Genomic DNA, 22,889 nt, shown 5'->3' on the forward strand with positions numbered 1-22,889 from the left:
AACTCAAAATAAAATTAAAATGAATAAAACTCCAAAGTTAGATCTGTCTATTCATTCAAATAAGGAAACTAAATTATTAACAGCACAAGAGCAATTACCACCTCCACTTTCGGCAAGTAGTAACAATTACCATATTCAATAACAATTACTAAATTATTATTGAATATGCTGGTGGTGGTGGTATCATAGTTTTATTTAAAAAAATATTTGGACGGATTCATCGTTGAACTAGATCCAGACTTGCTTGTTCTTGTTCTTGTTACTAATAGGTTGAGATTTTGATAAAGGAAGAAGAGGTGGGTGTATTTGATTCACATGGGGTGAGAAAAGAGGTGGGGAAAAGAGGTGGAGAAAAGAGATGCTCTTGTGAGCCGTGGTGGTGTTGTGCGGTAGTGGTGTTGCCTTTGAGAAATTTAGAACATGAGAAAGAAGGGTACGAAGTGGTGTACTGATGTATTGAATGAACCTAGAATTTCACACTTTCTCTTTCTAAAACGCTGGCATTAATAGTTATTGTTAATGAGATAATAGACCAGATTTTATAAAAATACTTAAGTAGTTAAGTAAGTGTGTCGGTATTTAAGAATGAAATATTGCATTTATGTTATAAGAAATCGGATTGGATATTATCCGACGGATATCACTGAATCCATTCAGATCTCAAACTTCTTCGATAGAAAAATTTATCGAATCCTAATCCAATATCTGAAATTTTTTAGGATAATATTCTATTTTTCGAATACAAATACAAATCGGATTCAGATTTTTGGATATCCGTCTGCACCCCTAACTGAGTTGTTGCACACCCAACTTTTCCGTCAAAAAAGAAAAATACTAGTTATAATAGTATATAATTCACCCAAAAAACACACATTTATAGTGTATGTTAGTTGTAGTAGCCTCCTTGAATGGCAATCCTAGATCCGCCCCTCCATCTTAGTGACTTGACCTCCTTTTTTCTTTTTCCTCTAAATCCAGTTAACCTCCACCCACAACCCCATTCATATTATTATTATTATTTTTAGGATTCATGTCATTTTTAAGTTAAGACAAACCATAGTAGTCATTTGATCATCTAGTTTGAAAAGTTGGGTGTGCTGCATCCATATATAGTTCGGGATTTTGGAATTCCAACAAATCCACAAACCGAAATTCATAATATTTCGACCCATGTCATATTCGGAATTTCAAATAATTTCGAAATCATCAATATTTCAACCCTGTGTTGTTTTTTTTAGGTTTTTGAAAAACCAAAATATTGGGCAGAATTCTGATATTCCGTTTGGAATCATGAAAACTGACTGTAGCCCGCCCCCACCCCTGGATCCGCCCCTGCTGGATGGGTCGGGTATTTATTTATTTTTATTATTTTTATTTATTTAAATTATGAACTTATGATACGTGGGGTTTTTTTAGTTAGATATTAAAAGGAGAAAAAAAAAAGAAAATATATGAAATGGGGTTTTTTTAGTTAGATATTAAAAAGAGAAAAAAAGAAAATACATGAAATGAAATAAGAAGGGAAACTAACGGAAGCTATGGGCTGTTAAGGTAGACATGTGCTGTTAAAGTAGACAGGTGGCACAAAGTTTATAACAGTTACAGAGATTCCATCTCTGTACCCGGTTATAGAGGAACCGGACTCTAATGATAATGTATTCAGCACCAGTACATGATAAAAACAATTTGAAAATGTTATATATAAAACCCATATTGTGAAATACAAAAGCAGGGAAACAATTACTAATTTGGAAAAAATATTCATTTTGAGCTTCTGCTGACATCCCTATTCGAATGCGTCAATGAGATGACTTTCCACTTGTTTATTTGTCGGGTACTTGCTCATCAAATTCAGCATCAGCAGATACAATAGAGCCTATTTGTTATTTGGTTTGGAATATTGCACCTTTAGTCCAGGTCTCGATGTAAATGTTTTTATTTTCTTTTTTTTCTTCTGGGTAGGGAGATGATAAGATTATTTTCTCAACAGACCCATTTGGATTTCAAAATCAAAACCAGTGACCACCATCATGTATTTGGTTAGCAAACTGGATTTCACTTACATATCCAGTATCAGAGAGACTGCTTCATTGTGACGTAAATCCGAAGATACTCCTTCCTATGCAGCTGTTAATATTATGATATAAATGGAGTTTTCAAATAGTAGAACGATAGATTTTCTCTTGTGTGATATGTGTCGCAACATTTAACTGCAGCAGTCTTTGCAACTTGCGTTAATCTATTTTATATCGAACCTCTTCTAGGTTTCTTAGCAGTTGCTGAATAGTATTTTAAGTGACAACTAACCATTTCTCTCTTAATAGTTCAGAACCCATTGTTGTGGCTTATTTCTACACTTATCAACAAGTATCCACATTGTTAGCACTAGATAAAAGAGCCCATTGGACAAACTGTCCTATGGACCTACCCTACTAGGTAAGTAGGTATTAGGAACTAATACGAATTATGAAGGATTCTCCAACCACTTGCCTAGCGATTAATTAGTAGTTCTCTGCATGATAAACCATATCTAATTCGGTCTGTTTCCACCATTAGAACAGAGTTAGGCACATCGTCTGAGGATCTGTCCTACCTTGCTAGAGCATTAGATGAGGGTTTCAACAACTTGTTCTGCATAAACTAAAAAAATTCTATTATCCCACCAAAGAAAGCATCTAGGACCATTTCCAGTCGAAGACTAGTCTAATGGTTGATGTTCTCTTGTCAGTCAAGAAAGATGGAACCCTTTTCTCTTAAACCTCTTAAGCGGGATTATGTGGATAAGCTAGATTAACGAGTGGTCTTCTCAAGGTTCAATGAGTACAAGAATCCATATGTACAACCCTTAGAATCTAAACCAATATGTTGGTTTCCATATACATGTTAACTTTTAGTCATTAGTTGGCCATATGTTAAGCCTTAAAGCTCTCTAGGTTTCTAAAACTTTTGCAATTAGGATTTTAGGATACAAGTTTGTGTTACAAATATTTTTAAATTTTTGCTTAGATTTGAACAATTCAGTACACATATCTTTTGACATTATGTGCAATCTAATATTTTGTACATTATCCTCAGCTTTTGATCTAGATACCCAAGTCAAATGTCATATAAAACCTTCATCCTGCCTCATACCTGTACTCAATAACTATTAACATAAGCCTTATTGCAAAAAGGAGGGAAACAAATAATTCCGTACTTCTACCGAGATCTCACTTCTACCATAATAGAACCGGCTATACCAATTCAACTGCAGGTAGCACCAGTAGTTTAAGTGCCCTGTACAAGCTAATGAAAGATGAAGATGTTTTACCGAACCGTATGTCTATATTGGCTTATAATGGATTTGATAAGGTTCAGAGAGATTTTAAAACTAGAAAATGCTACATTTAAGAACCTTAGAACCTTAGAATCTTAGGATTTATAATATATGCATTGGATAAGTAACAATTCTTTTCTGACAATAGATGACTATTCAATTAGCTGCATCTATATCTTGGTAACACTTACAAAATTTTCTAGATCTGTGAAGAATCATGTTTACATGGAAACATGGTCTCTGAGTATAAACTATTGTAGAATTATTTTTATTGTACTTGTTAATGCTAGTTTGCTTATTAACATCCTAAGGATCCATAGTCGATTGACAGTACAATCCTTCTTGAAAATTGAAATATTACATGATCTAACTGGACTATAGCTAGCAAAACAATCCATACAATAGATACTTTAATAACTTCTCATTCTCTAATCAGTCAGATAATTTTGATCTCTCCTTTCTAACTCACAGCATTTAGTATCAAAGATATGCAAGTAAGTCTATACATCAGAATATAGTCCTAGAGTCAGAGTTTATTCTAAGCAGTATTGCTGGACTGTTGCTACTTAAATTACAAATAACTAGGTTTTTCTTAATATGCGCAGAGTCTCTAAACCTGCGACAATTATATAAAGGTATACCGAGGGTGTAAGAGCACTCCACATTGATTAATAATTTGAGTTACCAAGTTGCAAATGAATACCTGTACAACTGAGAAAATTACAAGACGCTTCTAACTCAATTCACAACTGGTATTTTATAAGAGGAAATATGAACCTCCTATCTTCCTCTAGATCCTTTTTTTTTGTAAGGACGGGGGCGGTTATAAGCAGGATTCTGTGGGATTTCATTCAACATATTCTAATAAATACGATTTAAATAAAAGAGAATGACAGATTATTTGCTCACATGCTCCGCCATCTTCAGAGTGATAAGGGTCAAGCATTTGAAATAAGAGGATATATTGATATTTCCTTCTGTTCATAGTTTCCATAGGAAATACAAGATAGTACTACACTACTAATTCATGTCAAACCAAATACAACTGTGGTTAAATATAAGAGTGTGTTTGGCAATGAGACTGGAAACTAATTAGAATAGAATGGAGTAAGAAACCATTGGAATGGAATCTATTAGAATAGAATTTGATTCCAACTTACCAAATGTGTATTTGGCAAACGTTCAGAAATCATTGGAATTAATTCCTACTTCAATTAATGTGTTTGGTTGCCATATAGAATCCTCTAACAGACTCCAAATTTTAGTTTATTTCCCTATTTTCGGATTAGAAATAAAAAATTGATTCCCATAGTCTAGGATTCCTTTGGATCAACAGGAGTCTGTCAAAGACTTAATAAAACTAGCCATTTGGCCCAGCCTATGGCCGGACTTGCTACATAGATAGCTAATGACTCAAAAGCCTAAAGTCCACTTGAATAAATAATATATGTATATTGATAGCTAATGATTCATTGCTTCTAATATATGTATACTTTGTTTGAAGGGTTTATGTTATTCTAATTTTTTTTTTTTTGAAAGGTTTTGATTCTATTTTTGGATTATTATTGTCCTAAATAACATTTTTTTATCATCCTCACATTTAGAAACTATCAAAATATAACGCAACAATCAAAGAATAGAACACTCAAAATATACCATATGTTTAAGCGATAACCAAATTATATTCATTGCGCACAATGATCATCTTGTTGTTGAGTTGCACATAACCTATGTCATATTTAACTATGAGTCAATAAGCGAATATTGAGATATATAGAAATTTTATATCCAAAACATCAATGAGTAAATACTGAAATTTAACCAATAATAGCAAAGCTCAAGCTATTGCTTGAGGTCTCATTGAGAAGCCATTAACATTGCAAGCAAAGCATCAAGCCATTGCTAATGTGCTACAAATAATGGAATACAAATTAATCACTATATCTTGGCAATTATATAGCTATTTTCCTATCATACACCAAACATGGACCATTGTAAAAGCAGACACTACAACAAATCAAACCAATCGACTTTAGACCCTAAAGCAGGAAAAAAGAGATTGCAGATAGATGGTATTGAACAAAATAAACAAATAAAAGGATCCTTGTAAAGCCAAGAGGGTATATCTATAATATATATCTAAAGATATCGAAATAGCGTGAATCATAAATAATTTATTTTAATTATTCAAGAGGACCACCTAAAAACTACCTATATGACTTATTATTGAGTAAATTGATAGATGAATCAGAAGAACAAACAAAAAGTTTGATAATAAATGATTTAATGACGCATTGAAATAAGCATATTCTACTTTAACAATGCTTTTAGCCTTTTAGGAGTCATGCATCTTCGTCGAATTTCATAATTTTGGTGTAGCTAGACTTAGTTACTTTGGGTGCATGCATAAACTCATACCGCATTGCTAAATTGAAACAATTTTATTCTTACCTTGTCTCATCATGGCTTAGATCATATCCATTCTATCAGCTAAATTATGTACACAGTACAACATCAAAAGTAATATTTCTTTAAATGTCATGTACCCTTTCGTTATACATCAACACCCCTTGAATAAGAAGGGTCGTTGCTTCAATTTTAGTATACTGTAGTATTACACTTAGGATTACATACCAATTGCCCCCCTAATAGTTGAAACCATACTGATTGCTATGGCTAACAATCCAATCATAACAATTGACATGCTCCCATTTATTGAGAAAATAGTACAGAAGAAATCACAAAAGAGATAGTTACCAAAAAAAAGAAATCATAAAAGACATAGATTGAAAAAAAAAATGGTTACCAGCACAGCTTCCAATTTCAAGCTAGTCGGCCACACAAATTTTGTACACAATAATCCAAAATCAGACAAATTCCATGTCAAAAAATTCCACCACATTGAGTTTTGGCCTACTGATGCTACAAACACTACTCGCAGATTCTCATAGGGTCTCGGTATGCCTATGGTCGCAAAATCAGACCTCTCAACTGGTAACATGGTTCATGCCTCATACCTCCTTCGGTCAGGTGAGCTCAATTCTCCATTCACTGCACCTTATTCACCTTTAATAGCTGGAAATACGTTAACTCGGACTGCTTCAATTCCAACTTATTCGCACAACCTCGCGCGATTGTTCGCTAGTGCGCGATGGGCTCATGATGCAGCTTATCGCGATTGAAGTCCAGGACGCGGAGTTGGCGTATAATATAAGTGTCACGAATGGCGCGAAACCATCGTCCTCTCCGGTTAAACTCGATGAAGGCGTAGTTCTTTCGGAGATTTGGCTATACGAAGATGTTGTTCTTCGTTATCTCAACTTCGAAAACACAAACCAGAGTTGTCCACAGGTTCCATATGCCCTCCAGACTTAATGAATCACCCCTTCAATGTGACACTATGAAAAAGGACTACAATTGTAGCCATCGGTCTCCGTTAATAAAGTCCCTGTCCAGAATGATATGGCCCATGGCACTTGCCTCCTTAAATCGGCTCCTCTTCCCTTGCATTTGTACTCCCCTAACCACACAGTCCTGTAGATTTTAAGAGAGATTAGTTCTAAATAAAAAGAATTTCTGAACGAAATTTTGGGAAAATAAATTATACTCCTGGAAGTTTATTAAGGGAAGGATCATTACCCTCTCCTTGAAGGGTCTCCCTAGTCCATCCAGCCCGAAGGGTTTATAATGCCATCCAAATCACAGAAGGAACAGACCACTCTTGAAAATATACCCCAAGTTGTTCCCAAGTATATCGTCCCAGTCCTGTTTATTGTACACTTTACAAAAGAAAACCTTGTGTCCTCTCCACAACCGAACTCCTATCTTGGCTGCAATTGCTCCTGATCCTGTAGCTGTTGAATTAAGCGTGCACTCCTGATTCCAGAAGCCACCTTCTATATCAAAAAATTGCGAGAAAAAACTGAAAAACAGCAGTAAGCAAAAACTATTATATTTTTCAAAGAGTTTGGGACCTTACCTCATAGAGTGATCTTGCATTACCAAAAACTAAAATCAATTGATCCTTGAACGTAACACTGGTAAAAGTAATGTGCTCCACTCACGTCTAACAAAGTGTCCTGTGAACCTACAATGTTAACCATATAAAACATGGATCTTTAACCAGCTATTCTTAATGCAACTACTTGCATCCCTTTTCCTCCTAGTACTGCTTCTACTATGTTCTGCAAAACAGAACATTGCCTAATTTGTTCTCTGACTTAAGAACAGAGCGGTGGTACCTTCAAGAAATAGCAGAATATGTCATCTTGATGGTGCCAAAGCAATTTCAAACGAAGTCCGCGTCGTTAAACTCTTTGAATGAAAACAGTCTGTGCCTACATGGTAATTGTGGAGCAAAAGAAAAATTGGTGTATTAGCACTAAAAATGGCAACTACATTCAATCACATGGCTCTAGCAGCTAAACCAAAAACACAATGATTACATGAAGAGTAGAACATGTAAGTTCACTTTAACTCCATGGAGAAAGATGCATAAGAGATTCCAGCTGTGCCACAGAGACCTTCAACTGGACTGGACTGATATGATTGTTACAGATTGCAGTAGAAGCAATCCAGATAAAATTTGTTTTCTCTAACTTTGAAAGTCACAATTTGAATAAGGTAAGTTTACACTGTTGGTACATATTTTCTAGTTCACCTGCCAAGTGTTGTGATAATTCAAAAGTTAAAAGGCTGCGTTCAGTCTACCAAAGTGCCTACTTCTTAATTCAATCCCAAAACCCAAGTTCAAAAACTACATGTTGTAAGCAATACCCGAAACCCAAATTCAGAAACTAAATGTACATAACAATCCCCAATTTCAAAAAGAATATCATGAAATCCACAAATCGACTTCTTTGAAAAGGCATTTGGACCTTAGAGAGGAGAATCTTGCTCTAACATGTTTGTTATCCAAACTAAATATATTATCAGACTCATCAGCACCAAGTGTTTGTCCATTAACTTGAATATAATTCAAATAAGTTGAATTTTTAGTTTTGTGCAACCATGCAGCACCCCATAACAACTCATCCTTCAATAAATTGAAAAACTAATTAGAACAAAACCCTTCAGAAACTACATTCAATAAACTATGGATGGATAGCTGCTTACTTTGTAACCATAATAAGAGCAGTAAAATGGGCAGACATATGATTTTAAACCATTACTATAAGCTCCTCTGTACTTATCAGCAAATCCACATACCTATGAACCCCACATTGAAATCCAACTTATAATGAGTAAAGTTTTAAAGAAAGTCAGAAACGAAACCAAAAAAAAAAAAAAAAAAAATGAGAAAGAAAAGACATTTTTTCTTACACTGATAGCTCTTCTGCTCAAAAGGCTGGAGTAAGAGGGATCAATTTTCCTAAAGACAAATGAAGCAATTTCTAGTGTTGCGTTAGCCAAGAGTTTGATAGCTACATCGACCGGGACTATTTTTGTCTATCTTGAATCTTGATCTTCATGTGTCCATATCTTTTGGTCTCTCTCAAAGCAAGCATGGTCCTTATTAGCATCACCAACCCGTCCAACACAATTGTCCAACGAAACTTAGTTCCTCAATAAATAAATAAACTATGGCTTTGGAAATCAAGTTGGTGAGAAAGGTGAGCAAGTCATGCATATGTTGCAAGGTCGAGTTTGTTTTTTGTTCGGGGGCTCAACTCTGTTCACCGAAAGTAAACCATTGGTTCCTCAACCCTCAATCTCATCATAACAAAAGTTGTTTTTGCGTTCACCTCCGTCATCTTCAAAGCAAGTCCTGCAAATGCCGTCTCCCACGGATAATAGCAATCAAGGCCAGGTACATCCAGTTTCTTCCGGCAATGCCCAACAACTAGTTCTTCCATTAGGTATGTTCATCATCAATTTTTCATTAAAAATTCTATTAATGCAGTTATTAAATATTTTCTTAACCTTTCAGTGTCTTGATAATGCAATTTGATAATTACGATGACGTCATGTAATGAATACAACTCATCGTTAAATTCAAAGAAACAAATAATTCAAACCGACTTAGGAGCCAAACTAAAGTGTACTCACATAATTAAATAACGTACCGAAACGCAATTAGAATAGATGGATCAGCCAATATATCTCCACTTGTAGATACCATTATAGGATCAACCACCAAATTAAAGCTGCCTTCAAATCACGACCATATCAGAACAGATAAGAACCAATACAACCAACCAACTTGTTAACAACACAAACCTTGAACCGTGAACTCCAGTGACATAACAACTTCACCACACCAATAGAAGGAAGCATGCTTGTTTTTACCTAACACATTACGTAAAATGCAGAAGTTTTCTGCAACTACTCATTCTACTCACTACTCTTTCAACTTCATCTTTCAAACCTGGTAAACAAACAAACAAAACAAACACCAACTCTTTTATTTAACAATACATTATGTTTAGATTTACTCTCGTTTCAACAAAACCAAAATAAACTATAAAAGTAAACTAAACACTCTGTCAACTTACACTCACACACTCACATGTCAATATAACTTCTATTCTAACTAACAGAAACACCATTAAAAAGGACAAAGCAACAAACAAAGAAAACAAAACTAAAAAGAGAGAGAGAGAGAGAGAGAGAAAAAAAAATTTGTAGAAGATGAAAAGCAGACCACTACTATTTGCAAGTTGCACCAACCATTAAACCCCACAACAACAATGGTTCGCAGAATCTCATTTCTACTCATTACTCTTTCAACTTCATCTTCCAAACCGGTAAACAAACAAACAAACAAAACAAACACCAACTCTTTTATTTAACAATACATTCTATTTAGACTTACTAAAGATTGTTTCTTTTTTGTTGCAGAGCCATCTGCACTAAGAATAAGCTGTGGTGCAAGAACAAATGTCCAAACACCACCAACAAATACACTTTGGTTTAAAGATTTTGCATATACAGGTGGAATACCAGCAAATGCAAGCCGTTCAAGTTACATAACACCACCTTTGAACACACTTCGTTATTTCCCATTTTCAGATGGGCCAACAAACTGTTACAACATTGGTAGAGTGCCCCAAGGTCATATGTATTCAGTAAGAATTTTCTTTGGTTTAATAAAATTACCTGATTTCGATAATGAGCCACTTTTTGATATTTCGTTAGAAGGTACTCAAATTTATTCACTTAATAGTGGTTGGAGTCAAGTTGATGATCAATCATTTACAGAAGGAATAGTGTTTGTAAGTGATAGTCTTGTTTTACGCTTGTTTTCATAGTATCGGTCATGGAGATCCATCTATTTTATCTATTAAGATACTTGATTGATGATAGAGGGTACTACTTTGAGGAGAATTAGGGTGAAGGGGTGATTTTCTGGATTTGCGAAAAGATTGTCTTGTGGTAATGGGAAACCTGGATTTGATGAAGATTATAGTGGGGATCATTGGGGTGGGGATAGATTTTGGAGTGCGATTAAAACATTTGGGCAAAGTTCTGATAGTGCTATTTCTACTGAGAATAATATTAAGAAAGCATCCGTTTCGCCATCATACTTTTTGACCTCATTTAATTTTGGAAGAAGAGAAGAATAAGAGAGAGGGTTTGAAGAGATGATTTTTTTTTTTGGAGAGTTAGGAGTGTTTTGTAGAATTGAAAAAAAATTATAGAAAGAGATTTTTATCTATTTTGGGTTACGAACAATTGAAATCGCCAAAAAAGGGCGTAGAATTCCTTTTTTTATGTAAAATTTGATGTGTCAGTCTCAGAGAAAAAAGGGGGGCTGACGTGGGTCACTGGGAGCATTTTCCACTACTCAGTATTAATGGTCTTTGATGAATTGGAGTCCGTTTAGAATTCAATTCTATTGGATTCTATGTCTCCAAATAGGCCAAAAGTGAGTGGTCCACCAAGGATTCCAGTTAATTCCACTCTTCAAGTCTGATTCCTGGTAAACAAACGCACTCTAAATAGCACTTTAAAGTTATACAATATTAGAGTTAGGTTTAGTACTATAGCAATATTAGAGTTCTAGTTGTTGTAGATCTTGACGAATTTTTGTAAACTTCTTTTTTTTTCTCCTTTTATTTAATTTCTAACTTCACTTTAAGATATTAACTACGTCTGTGACAACTAATTCCACGAACTTACTTATTGCTAATGCTAACAGGCTGGATTTGAAACACCCATCCTTCAAAAGTTCAAGTAAATTAGGTCTTTCAGTAATGTGTGTTAAGGATATTCACATGGCATAACTAGACGCATTTTCATCTTCCTCAAGATTCCTGCACAAACTATATGAAACGGAATATTTTGAACAAATTTGTGCATTCATCGAAAAAGAAGAAGAATAAATTTGTAACCGAGTAGCTATATATCTTTGACAGAAATTGAAACTTTAAGCAAACTAACTCGAACAAAATATTATATAAGCTTAAAGCTAGTAGAAAAGTTTAAAAAAGATCTATAGCGGCTTTAATGGATATGCTTGTATTTAATGGATATGTTTGAAGCACAAATTTCTCTGCATATAATCGCCATTCCAGTAACTATCTATACTAGCAAATCAGCCCGGGTTGGCTGGGCTTGCTACCCATTTCTTGTTAAATTAGTAATTGTTGGTAATAAATAGTAACACACCATCATTAACGATAAGTGCACCAAGTCTTCTTCATTCCTAGTACATGGTACTGCTTCTTGGACATGGTATATTGATATTGCTTCATTTTTTTTTTTTTTTTGGTTGGCAAGCGGGGTTTTTAACGAGGTCCCCTACCCCTTTATTGATAATCAAACTATAACTCGAGTCACTTACATCTTGTGTACTTTTTCCCACTAGCATCCTCAATTACAATATTCCTAACCTCTAATGAGAATGAGCTAGGATCTAAGTTCAAAACACTTACTGCAGGTACATTTGATGCTAATACATCTGCCAGTCTATTAGATTCTCTAAAAACATGAATTAACTCAAAATACTCTAATTCTTGAATCATCCATTTGATCTCATCCATAATCTGATTGGCTTGCCAAGGGTGGCTTCCTTTACTTTTGACAAAGGACACCACATTCGATGAGTCTGTCTGTGCTTGCAGCCTTTTTATGTTTTTTCCCCTTGCTATTTTTAGCCCTTGATGCAGCCCCTGTAGTTCTATTAAAGCTATAGAATGGTACTTTGATTTTCCATGGGCCGCAACAATTACCTCTCCTGTATCATCTCGAACCACTGCAGCCCATCCTCCTATCAAGCCTTGTAACGTTCCATCAGAGTTTAGAATGTACGTACCACTTCCAGCTCTGTTCCATTTGCAGTATTGTATCTCCTCCTTCCTTATTTCGGTGCTTGCATTCCAAGTCTCCATGAATTTCTGTCTCTCCGGTCCTTCCTTCATCTTGTACCTTGTTCCTTGTATCTTGATTTTTACATCTCCAATGATTCCATGAATGAGCTCTTGTGATTGTCGGTGCTGATTCTTAAAGATTCTATTGTTCCTTTCTTGCCATATCCAGTAGAAGAACGCATTCACCATCAGCTTTAGTGAGTCTTGTTGCCCACCTTTCCCATTACTTGTTCGCAGCACCCACTGGAGCTCCTCCCCGCCATGTACGTGCAGTTTGCCTTCTATAACCTCATAAGAAGTATAAGATATTTTGCCATATATACAGGAGAAATTACAATAGAAGAATAAGTGTTGCTCTGTTTCATCCTCTTTCCAACAGAGAACACATAATTTCGATCGAACCACCTTGAACTCAAACAACTTGCTCAAGGTTTTCATAATTTGTTTCATGGTCATCCACCCAATGAAAGAATGTTTGGGTATCTGGTTCGGAACCAAATTAACTTATGCCCGGTCATTAGATTGTAGCTTCCTCCTCGAGAGATTGGTGCGTGTCTTTCGGTGATATTCTCCTTGTAAGGAATCAGTCCATACCACTCTATCGTTTCCTCTTCCGGTGTTATCTCTCTTCTCTCATTTTAAATCACAATCTCTCTACATTCATTCTCCATATGTGGTGGAATGCTCCATTCGCCCTCATTTATAAAATTTGCAACCGGTGCCTTCATATGGCATAAGGTGTTATACGTATAATTTTGCGGGAAAGCTTGTTTTAAAATCCCTCTCGGATGCCATGGATCTTGCCAAAATAACGTATCTCGTCCATTCCCAATCTGATGCACTGCTATTCCTTTCCCTTCCACTCTACTGTTAAGGATTGCTCTCCATCCCCAAGAACTGTTATGCGGTACCTTCATGCTCCAGAAATTCTTGGTCTTGATCAAATTCTTCCAGACCCATGCTACCCATAAGCTATCCTTCCTTGATATCAAATGCCATAAATGTTTAAGGTTTGCTGCCTTATTCACTATTCTCACATTCCTTATCCCTAATCCTCCTTCATCATATGGGTAGCATACTTCTTCCCATCCTACCAAAGCATGTGATTGAAGGCAATCTGGACCGATCCATAGAAAATTCCTACAAATGCTCTCTATCATATCCAACACACTCATAGGTAGTATATAAGTCGATAACCGGTAGTTACTCAAATTATTTAGTACAGCCTTGAGTAGTTGTAGCCTTCCCAATATGACAAAAGTTTCCCCTCGACTCTGAACCTTCTTTGTAAACTTATCAATGAGAGGCAGACAGTTCTCATGAGTTAACATTGTAGTGATCAATGGCATTCCCAGATACTTTACTGGCAATTCTCCACTCGTAAATTGCATAACTTCTCTGATATCATTACGTAATGGCTCCTCTATCCCTGAAAAGAATAACTCACTCTTCTCAATGTTCACTTCTAACCCATCGTGATTCCTTGAATATCTGAAGATTGTTGTTTAAACATTGAGCTGTTCTCAGGTCTCCATACATAAATGCTAGCAAATCATCCGCAAAAGATAAGTGGGTGATTAGAGGGTCTGTACATTTATAATGCAGCTTAAACTGCCCTTCTCTGACACTATGATGCATAATCTCTGTCAATAGTTCCATGACCATTACAAACAAATAAGGCGACATCGGATCTCCTTGTCTTATCCCTCTCTTCCCCTTGAAATATCCATACGGTGCTCCATTAATCATGATAGAGTAAAAAGGAGTTTCAATACATACTTTAATCCATGCAATGAATTCCTCAGGCATGCCATATCTCCTTAGAGCAAAGATCACCGCTTCCCATCTAACCAAGTCATATGCCTTCTTCAAGTCTATCTTTGCTGCACATCTAGGTGGTGAGTAATTCCTGTGATAGTTATGCAAAAGTTCATGTGATAAAAGTATGTTATCTTGTATCCTTCTACCTGGTACAAAGGCTGACTGATTATTGGATACAATCAAATTAATGAAGTCCTTCATTCTAGATGTTAGAACCTTCGTAATGCATTTATAGACCACATTGCAGCACGCAATTGGCCTATAATCCCCCAGAGTCTCTGGGATTTGTACCTTTGGAATTAGAGTTATGCATGTCGAGTTCACTTCTCCTAACATTTTCCCTGACCTGAAAAAACTCTGCACTGCTCTCACCACATCATTTCCTACTATATTCCATGCTGATTTGAAGAACAGTGACGAGAACCCATCATTACCCGGTGCTTTGTCATTGTCAATCCTTGATAAAGCTTCTATGATCTCATCTCGCGTTACAGTTTTCCTTAATTGTTCCTGCATCTCTTCAGTGATCCTGTACCTTGGCTGTATATTTTTAAAGACATCAAAATTCACTTCCGGCAAGTTCTCGGGTTTGTAAACTTTCTCATAATATCTAGCACATTCTTCTCCAATCTGATTTACATCATCTATCAAATTCCCTTGTTCATTCAAGAGGCAGGTAATCTTATTTGTGTTTCTTCTTGCTTGAACTGTTTTGAAAAAATAAGCCGTGTTGCTATCCCCAAGGACAATGGACTGATCTCTAGATTTCTGTCTATGGAACTCTTCCTCAGTAACAGCCGCCTTAACATGCATGTGAATGGCTGATTTCTCCTCTTTGATGAGCGAAACATTTAGTGGGTCTATCTGTAGCTTTGTTTGTACATCTAAGAGCTCCTTCTTGGTTATTTCAGCCCTTGTAACCACATTCCCTATTCTCTGCCTATTCCATACAATCAAATCACCCTTCACTTGTTTCAATTTTCTCATTAGGATGTACATAGGGTTTCCTTTAAATTCAGTTCCCCAAGCCTTCCTGATCACCTCCTTATAAGTTTCTTCTCGGACCCAGAAGTTAAAGAACCTGAACGTTCTCTTCTTTTGCTATCTCTTTGTCGTGCGAGTATACTACCATGACAGAATGATCTGAAACTGTTCCCGGATTTCGAAACTCAGCCTCGTAGTCTTCAAACTCATCATACCACTCTGCGTTCACCATAACCTTATCTAGTTTCCTCCATGCTCTATCAATCCTCTTGTTACTCCATGTTAGCGTATTCCCCTTAAACTTTATATCTCTCAGTCCTGTAGCAGTTACACATTGCAGCAAGTCTGCAAAATGGTGGTGTCTCGTTGGTAGCCCCCCTACCCTCTCATGTGAATGTAGAACTGAGTTAAAGTCTCCAATTACCATCCAAGGTTTTTGAAAGGTGAATGAAAAATTACTCAGCTCATCCCATAGTCGCTGCCTTATATAAAGGTCTGTGCTCGCATAGATAACTGAGAGCATAAAATTCTTCCCATTCTGTAGTGTCACTTCCATCGAGACACTTTGCAAACTCTTGATTACATTAGACACTATGCATACTTGTGTATCCCATACCACCCAAATTCTCCCTTTGTCACTAAACTCATAGTTATGTTCTGGCACGCCTTGAACCCGAAAGCATTTGGTAATCACCGCATCCATGTTTCCTTGCTTCACTTTTGTTTCCACCAATGCCATAATATTAATATTATCCTTCCTAACTAATTCCTTCACCTCATTATGCTTAAAGTTCTGATTGAACCCTCGCATATTCCAGCACGCCACATTCATCATTTAAAGAGGTGAGTTTGTTTTAGAGAGCCATTATTGGCACCCTCTTTCCTCTTAGCACTACTGCTACTTCCTTTGTGTTGATTACCTCCCCGTGAAATGTTTTGTACTGTATGAGTTCTGGGCCTGCTGATTGTTATCTGCCCACTCTGTTTCAATTTCCCCTGAACTCTTCCGCTATTCTGCTCATTACTCTTTTCATTCTTATCTGATACTCTTGTCTTTTCATTTTCACTATCATTCCTTGCTCTGATTGTATGCTTCCTTTTTGGGGTCTCCCATTTCCCTTCCTCTTCAACTATCTGTCTTTCTTGGATATCGGTATTCTCCACTTCTTCCAATTGTGTACTTCTTTTGTACCTCATGAGCTTTCCTTTCTCAATTTCACCTTTTTCCTTACATCGCATTGCTTGTATTCTCTCCCTCTTCCTCTTCTTTATTATCCTTCTTTAGCCATACCGCATCGGTATTTTTATTGCTAACTCTCCTCAGGCAATTATGCTCCAAATGGCCAAACACTTCGCAAACTGAACATCTAGGTGGCTTCCAGTTGTATTCAAAAGAGACTTTATAAGCCCTTCTTTGATCCAACACTACAGGAATGCTCTCTGGGTATGCACACTTGGTGTCCACCTCTACACAAATGCGCGCATAACTTGTTCTCGTCATGTTCTCTGTTAACTTGTCTGTAAACATTGGTATGCCCACAGCACTTGCAACTTGACTGAACCCTTGCTTATTCCACATCTCCATTGGTAAACCCTTGACAATAACCCATATTGGTATTGTTTTAAGTTCTCTCGTTTCAGCTTCCACGAACACTTTCCATGGCCTTACCACAAACAGTTGGCTTGCAATGTGGAATGATCCGATATCTAACACTTCCCTTCTATCTTCCTCCCGATCAAACTTGAATGTAAACATTGCATCCCCATATGGCTTCATTGAAAACCCTTTCAAGCCCCATGTTCTGGTAACAATCTCCTTCACATAATTAAAGTTAAGTTTTTTACCAACAAAAGATCCCACTATCAGGTTCTCGAATTTCTTGTTGTACTCGGTGAACTGGTCGCTTTTGATATGAATCACTTGCTTCCCATTCTCTACAGTTGGTGGTATGTATTCCAACTCATCTTTCCCCATCGTCTTCTTGCCCAAAACATCTGCCCATGAACTCTTTGTGGGTTGCTGATGCTTCTGACTATCTATCGCAGACTTTCCCAGTGTTTCATTTGTACCCTCAGTAGTAGGGCACATGGTTCCCAGGTCAGCTATTGTATGACTCGATTCCACATCTCCATTCGAACCTCTAGCCGCCTTTCTCTGTAAATCCATAGTCGCCTCGATATCGTATTCATCCTGTCTGCGAACTTTTGGGTCTTCTCTTGCTTTTAAGAATTCCTCCTCATTTGTTACTTCATCCTCATCCTCTCTCTGGTTTAAAAGATCATCATGTATCTTCATTATTCTTCGCTGTAGCATTTTTTCAAGTGATCCTTTACCATAAGTTCTCTCGAACTCAGTTTCCAGTTTCTCTGATTCCTCGTCATTGTTTGAATTCCTATTAGGTCTAGGAATCCCGCTCTCATTCTCTCTTGTTTTTTCTTTTTCCATATCTTTTTTTGCTAAAAGACAAATATACCCTTAATGAAAAAATCGCCCACTAAAGGCCACCATTAATGAAAAAGACTCTTTATATAACACCTTCAGATTCTTTGGAGTTGTCATGACCGGTACATCCTTGGAAGGGTCAGTTTTCCTTTTGGTTGTTAAAAAAACCCATGAGCTCATGTTGGCTCATGGGAAAATAATCCTGTTGTTATACCTTATGGTAGGCACCATGCATGTATTGTGCCTGCTAAAAATTCAATAACACTAAATGCAACATAACATAACATTGTAAATTGGAAGCAATTGCTATAAGGGGAAAAAATATGAAAGTATAAATTAAAATTAGTCTTTAAGGGATTTTTTTGAGACTTATTATAGAGCCGATGGAATTTTAGAAGAAGCAATATCCAATCAAAATATGCCGCTCCTATAATGTTACAAAGTTTTGATAAATTTTGACATTTGTTTATGACTTTGGTATGTAATTTATACTATGACATATCAACATTTAACTCTTTAACACTTAACCTTTCAACGCTTCAAGATATAAGATAGGCACACCTCGAAATTTATCAATACACTTTTCATGGACGCCTACTTGACTTTATCATCTCAACATTTAACTCCTTAAAGCCAACTGTCACACCCCAAATTTCCAGACAATATTTAAAACAATGATATTCAATTATCTGGAAACCTGGGGTGAAACAAAACCCAAAACCCTATTATCAAACACGATATAAAAAAAACTGAAATCAAAAGAAAACTAAAAGGAATAACTTTTCATCACATTATTAAACTACAAAGAAACTAACCAGCTCTATTACATCTGTCTCAAAACAAAACCGTACACTTCAAAAAAACTTAAACAAGAAGACTCCAAGAGCAACTCCAAATCACATGTCATCATCCACTGCACTCCACCATCTATGTTTCCAAAAACACACCCATGTTGCAAGACAAAGCAAACATGGGTCAGCAAATTGAATTTGCTGGTATGAGTAAGACTAAAAATATAAAATAGTATAGTAGTATGTTCAATCTTTCAAATCAAGAAATATACTATTACAATCATTTCAACTTAGAAGGCAATTTAGTTCCGTATTCTCAAAACGGCATACAGTTTCTTCCTAAGTAAGATTTCAAACCCCAATATACATTTCCAAGAAATCTCATATAACAGTATTCATCATTCTCACTTTCCAAAATAACTCACAATATAATTACCACTTATATTCCAATTATTACATACACATATTGTAGTGGCCCATTATATGCCAGAGGACTAAGTCAAAGAGGACGAGGCAAGGCAAGGTAAGCGGGTAGGTTGGGGAGCAGCGGAACCGTGCGCGGAACCCTAAAGGCAGACGTGGCCAAAGTACGACAAAGGGAAGGTCGTCAGATGGAGGAATGGATGGATGGTTTAGATCAAGGAGGAAGGGGTGTATAAAGAAGTGGAGGTGGATAGAAAAGGGGGCCGGAAGAGAGAGAAAAAAGGAGAGGAGAGAGAAAAAAAGAGATGTGAGATCTGAGTCTTGAGTGTTGTAGTAACTCAAATATTGTTTTCTCCTTTGTTATCTTAATTTAGGTTCTTACATTTGGCGCCGTCTGTGGGGACAAAGAAGCAAGAAAGAGATGGCACCCAAGAAACAGGTAGGGAGACCGAAGAAGGTGGCTACACAGGAACTGATGCCCGAGGTAGTGGTGGGAGAAGAAGGTAACAGAAGAGAGGAACAGGAAGTGGAAGAGATGTGGCTCATGAGAGAAGAGATAGGGAGGTTGAGAGAGGAGAATGAGGAATTAAGAAGGGAAGTGGAAAAGGAAGAAGAAGAGATGGAGGAAGAGGCAGGCATAGCAATTACAGAACGCCGCAGTTAAAGAGAAGGGGGAGGCGGGAACAGGTCCGAAGACGCTGGATGAGATTAAAGTGGTAAATATGGGAGGAAAGGAGGAGAGGTTTACCGCGATAGGGGCCAGCTTGATGGGTGAATGGAAGAGGGAATTGATCTAGTTCTTATCAGAAAATCAAGACGTGTTTGCATGGACCATTGAAGAGGTTACGGGGTTGGACCCTGAATTCGCTTGTCATTGGTTACACATGAGAGAGGAGGTAAAGCCGGTAAGGCAAAAGATGCGAAGCATTAGACTGAAGTATGCAGAGGGTATTCGCGAGGAAGTGGCGCGGTTGAAGAGAGCCAGAATAATACGAGGTAGAGTTCACGGACTGGTTATCTAATGTGGTGGCGGTACCAAAAAAGAATGGCAAGGTATGGATGTGTGTGGATTTCACGGATGTGAATGGCGAGTGCCCGAAGGACAGTTACCCCATGCCGCGGGTGGATGAATTGGTGGATAGGATAGCAGGGTTTAAAATATTCTCGTTTATGGATGTGTCGATGGGGTACAATTAGGTTGCAATGTACGGGCCAGATCAGGAGAAAACAACATTTGTGGTAGAAGGCAACACATATTGCTACACAAGGATGCCGTTTGGGTTGAAAAACTCTGGAGCCACGTTTCAACGGTTAGGGGAGAAAATGTTCAAAAGCAAGATCAGGAGGGGGATGGAAATATACATCGATGACATGGTAGAAAAGAGTATGTCGGAGAAGGAGCATTTAGACGGATTGAGGGAAACATTCGGGATACTGCGGAAATACAATCTGAAGCTGAATCCAAAGAAATGCACATTTGGGGTGACCACTCGGAAGTTCATGGGCTACATCGTTAGTCATAGGGGAATATAAGCTAATCCAGAGTAGATAAGAGCATTGGTAGAGATGTCGTTGCCACAGAACGTCACGGAGGTTCAGTGTCTCGCTAAGAGGATCGCGGCATTAAACAGATTCATTTCCAAATCATCGGACAAGTGTAGACCGTTATACCAGTTGCTGAGAAGCACTCCAGACTTTGTATGGACGCCGGAATGCGAGGAGGCATTTCAAGAGTTGAAGAGGTATCTGGGTAAAGCCCCATTACTTTTGCGGCCAGAGCAGGGGGAGAAATTGTACCTGTATCTAGGGGCCACCGAGTATGCGGTAAGTTCTGTTCTGGTCAGACTAGCTGATAAAGTGGAGAGACCGGTGTATTTCCAAAGAAAGACCATGTTGGACATAGAGACGCGGTATAGTAGAATGGAGAAATATGCCTTGGCCTTGATCTTTTCCACCATGAAGCTAAAACCATACTTTGAGTCTCATTCAATAGTGGTGGTGACCAACCTGCCACTTAAACAAGCGTTAAGGGCGGTGAAGTTGGGCCGAATGTTGAAATGGGCAGTGATGCTTAGTTCTTACGAGATACATTATCAGATTAGGACAGCAGAGAAAGCTCAAGCCGTCGCAGAGTTTTTGGTAGAATTCCCAGCAGAGGACCCAACGTGGGGAGAGGAGATGGTCATGGAGTCAGACAAGGATAGGACGCCCGATCAGTTGGATCCTTGGGATAAGCGGAATGGGTGGAGAGTGTTTGCGGATGGGTCAGCTATTGATGCATGCAGCGGTATAGGGCTGGTGTTGGTCACGCCGGACAATAACCGGATAGAGTTGACCATGAAGTTGGGGTTCACAACATCCAGCAATGAAGCAGAGTACGAGGCCGTTATAGCAGGATTGAGAATGGCGGAAGACCTGGGAGTGAAATATTTGATAGTATATTCAGATTCAAACCTGGTGGTGTGCCAGGCAAATGAGGTTTTCGTGGCCCGATGTCCAAGAATGGCCAAATATTTGCAGGTGGTACATCAAAGGGCTAGCAAGTTCACAAAGCTTCAGTTTATACACCTAGGGCGGGGGGAGAATAGACACGCAAACGCTTTGGCTTATGTGGCAGCCGCCATGCCGGGGTATGAGGAAAGGACTATAAAAGTAGGAAGATTGGGGAAGCCAAGCATAGAGGAAGTAATGGAGGTGTGCTATGTTGCAGAGGAAGAGGGCGGATGGATGGAGCCCATCAAACCCTTTCTAGAAGGAGGACTGGTGACGGATAGGAACAAAAAAAGGAGGTTAGAGCAAGTGTCTCAGAGATATGTGATGATGGAAGGGGAACTGTATAAGAAGAACTTCAATGGGCCGTTGCTGAAGTGTTTAGGGCCGCGATTATCATCAAAGGTATTGGCAGAATTGCACGAAGGAAACTGTGGGGTCACTCCGCGGGGAGGACCATAGCACATCAGTTGTTGACGCAGGGTTACTTCTGGCCTCACATGAAATGGGATACGGTCGAATTTGCCAAAAAGTGTGAGGTGTTAGAGATTTGCACAGAGGATATTTGCACCTGTGGAACCCTTGCATAATGTCTCCAGCCCTTGGCCCTTTGCCATGTGAGCGTTAGACATCGTGGGGCCACTGCCCATGGCTAGCGGCAAAAGAAGGTATATGTTGGCAGCCACGGACTACTTCACAAAATGGATAGAAGCCGTCCCGTTGCAGCAGATAAAGGAGGTTCAGGTGATTAAGTTTTTATGGGAGAACATTATATGTCGGTTCGGGCTGCCATATGCCATCATTGCAGACAATGGGACACAGTTCACAGGGGCAAATGTGGCAGCGTTTCTTGAAGCCTACAAGGTGAAGCAAGGGTTCTCAGCACCCTACAACCCAGAAGGTAACGGGCAGGCTGAATCTTCCAACAAGACGATATTAAACAATCTGAAAAAAGAAGTTGGAAGATAGGAAGGGCGCGTGGGCCGACGAGTTGAACCATGTTCTGTGGGCTTATAAAACCACCCCGAGGACCACCACCAAAGAGACCCCGTTCACCTTAGCGTACAACATTGAGGCGGTAATTCCCGCGGAACTAGTGCGACCACCAGGAAAACAAGAGCGGTGGAAGAAGGAATAAACTGGCGCATTTTAGCTAGAGATTTGAATTTGGCAGAGGAGAGAAGAGATTCAGCCCGCATCTGTCTGGAAGAGTATCATCGGAGACTACAGCGGCAATACAACAAGCGAGTCAGACCGCGGAAGTTCAAGATAGGGGAACTGGTGCTTCGCCGGGTGACGCCAAGCACGAA

The 22,889-nt window shown here is 38.1% G+C and overlaps 3 protein-coding genes and 1 pseudogene across 3 annotated transcripts; 2 read left to right on the top strand and 2 right to left on the bottom strand.

Annotated features, from left to right (window-relative positions):
- Positions 1-9,089: 9,089 nt before the first annotated feature.
- On the top strand, positions 9,090-10,566 carry LOC147502173 (receptor-like protein 4 pseudogene; annotated as a pseudogene).
- A 1,527-nt stretch (positions 10,567-12,093) lies between these two features.
- Positions 12,094-13,077, bottom strand: LOC147502174 (uncharacterized). Its single transcript, XM_086604459.1, has one exon. The coding sequence runs from the start codon at positions 13,075-13,077 to the stop codon at positions 12,094-12,096; it is 984 nt and encodes a 327-aa protein (XP_086460585.1).
- A 2,443-nt stretch (positions 13,078-15,520) lies between these two features.
- On the bottom strand, positions 15,521-16,264 carry LOC147502175 (uncharacterized). Its single transcript, XM_086604460.1, has one exon. The coding sequence runs from the start codon at positions 16,262-16,264 to the stop codon at positions 15,521-15,523; it is 744 nt and encodes a 247-aa protein (XP_086460586.1).
- Positions 16,265-20,655: 4,391 nt separating this feature from the next.
- LOC147502176 (uncharacterized) lies at positions 20,656-22,041 on the top strand. Its single transcript, XM_086604461.1, has one exon. It carries the CDS (start codon positions 20,656-20,658, stop codon positions 22,039-22,041), a length of 1,386 nt encoding a protein of 461 aa, XP_086460587.1.
- Positions 22,042-22,889: the final 848 nt, after the last annotated feature.

Source organism: Coptis chinensis, chromosome 4 (genome assembly GCF_015680905.1).
Source record: "Coptis chinensis isolate HL-2020 chromosome 4, ASM1568090v1, whole genome shotgun sequence".
Classification (NCBI taxonomy): Eukaryota; Viridiplantae; Streptophyta; class Magnoliopsida; order Ranunculales; family Ranunculaceae; genus Coptis; species Coptis chinensis.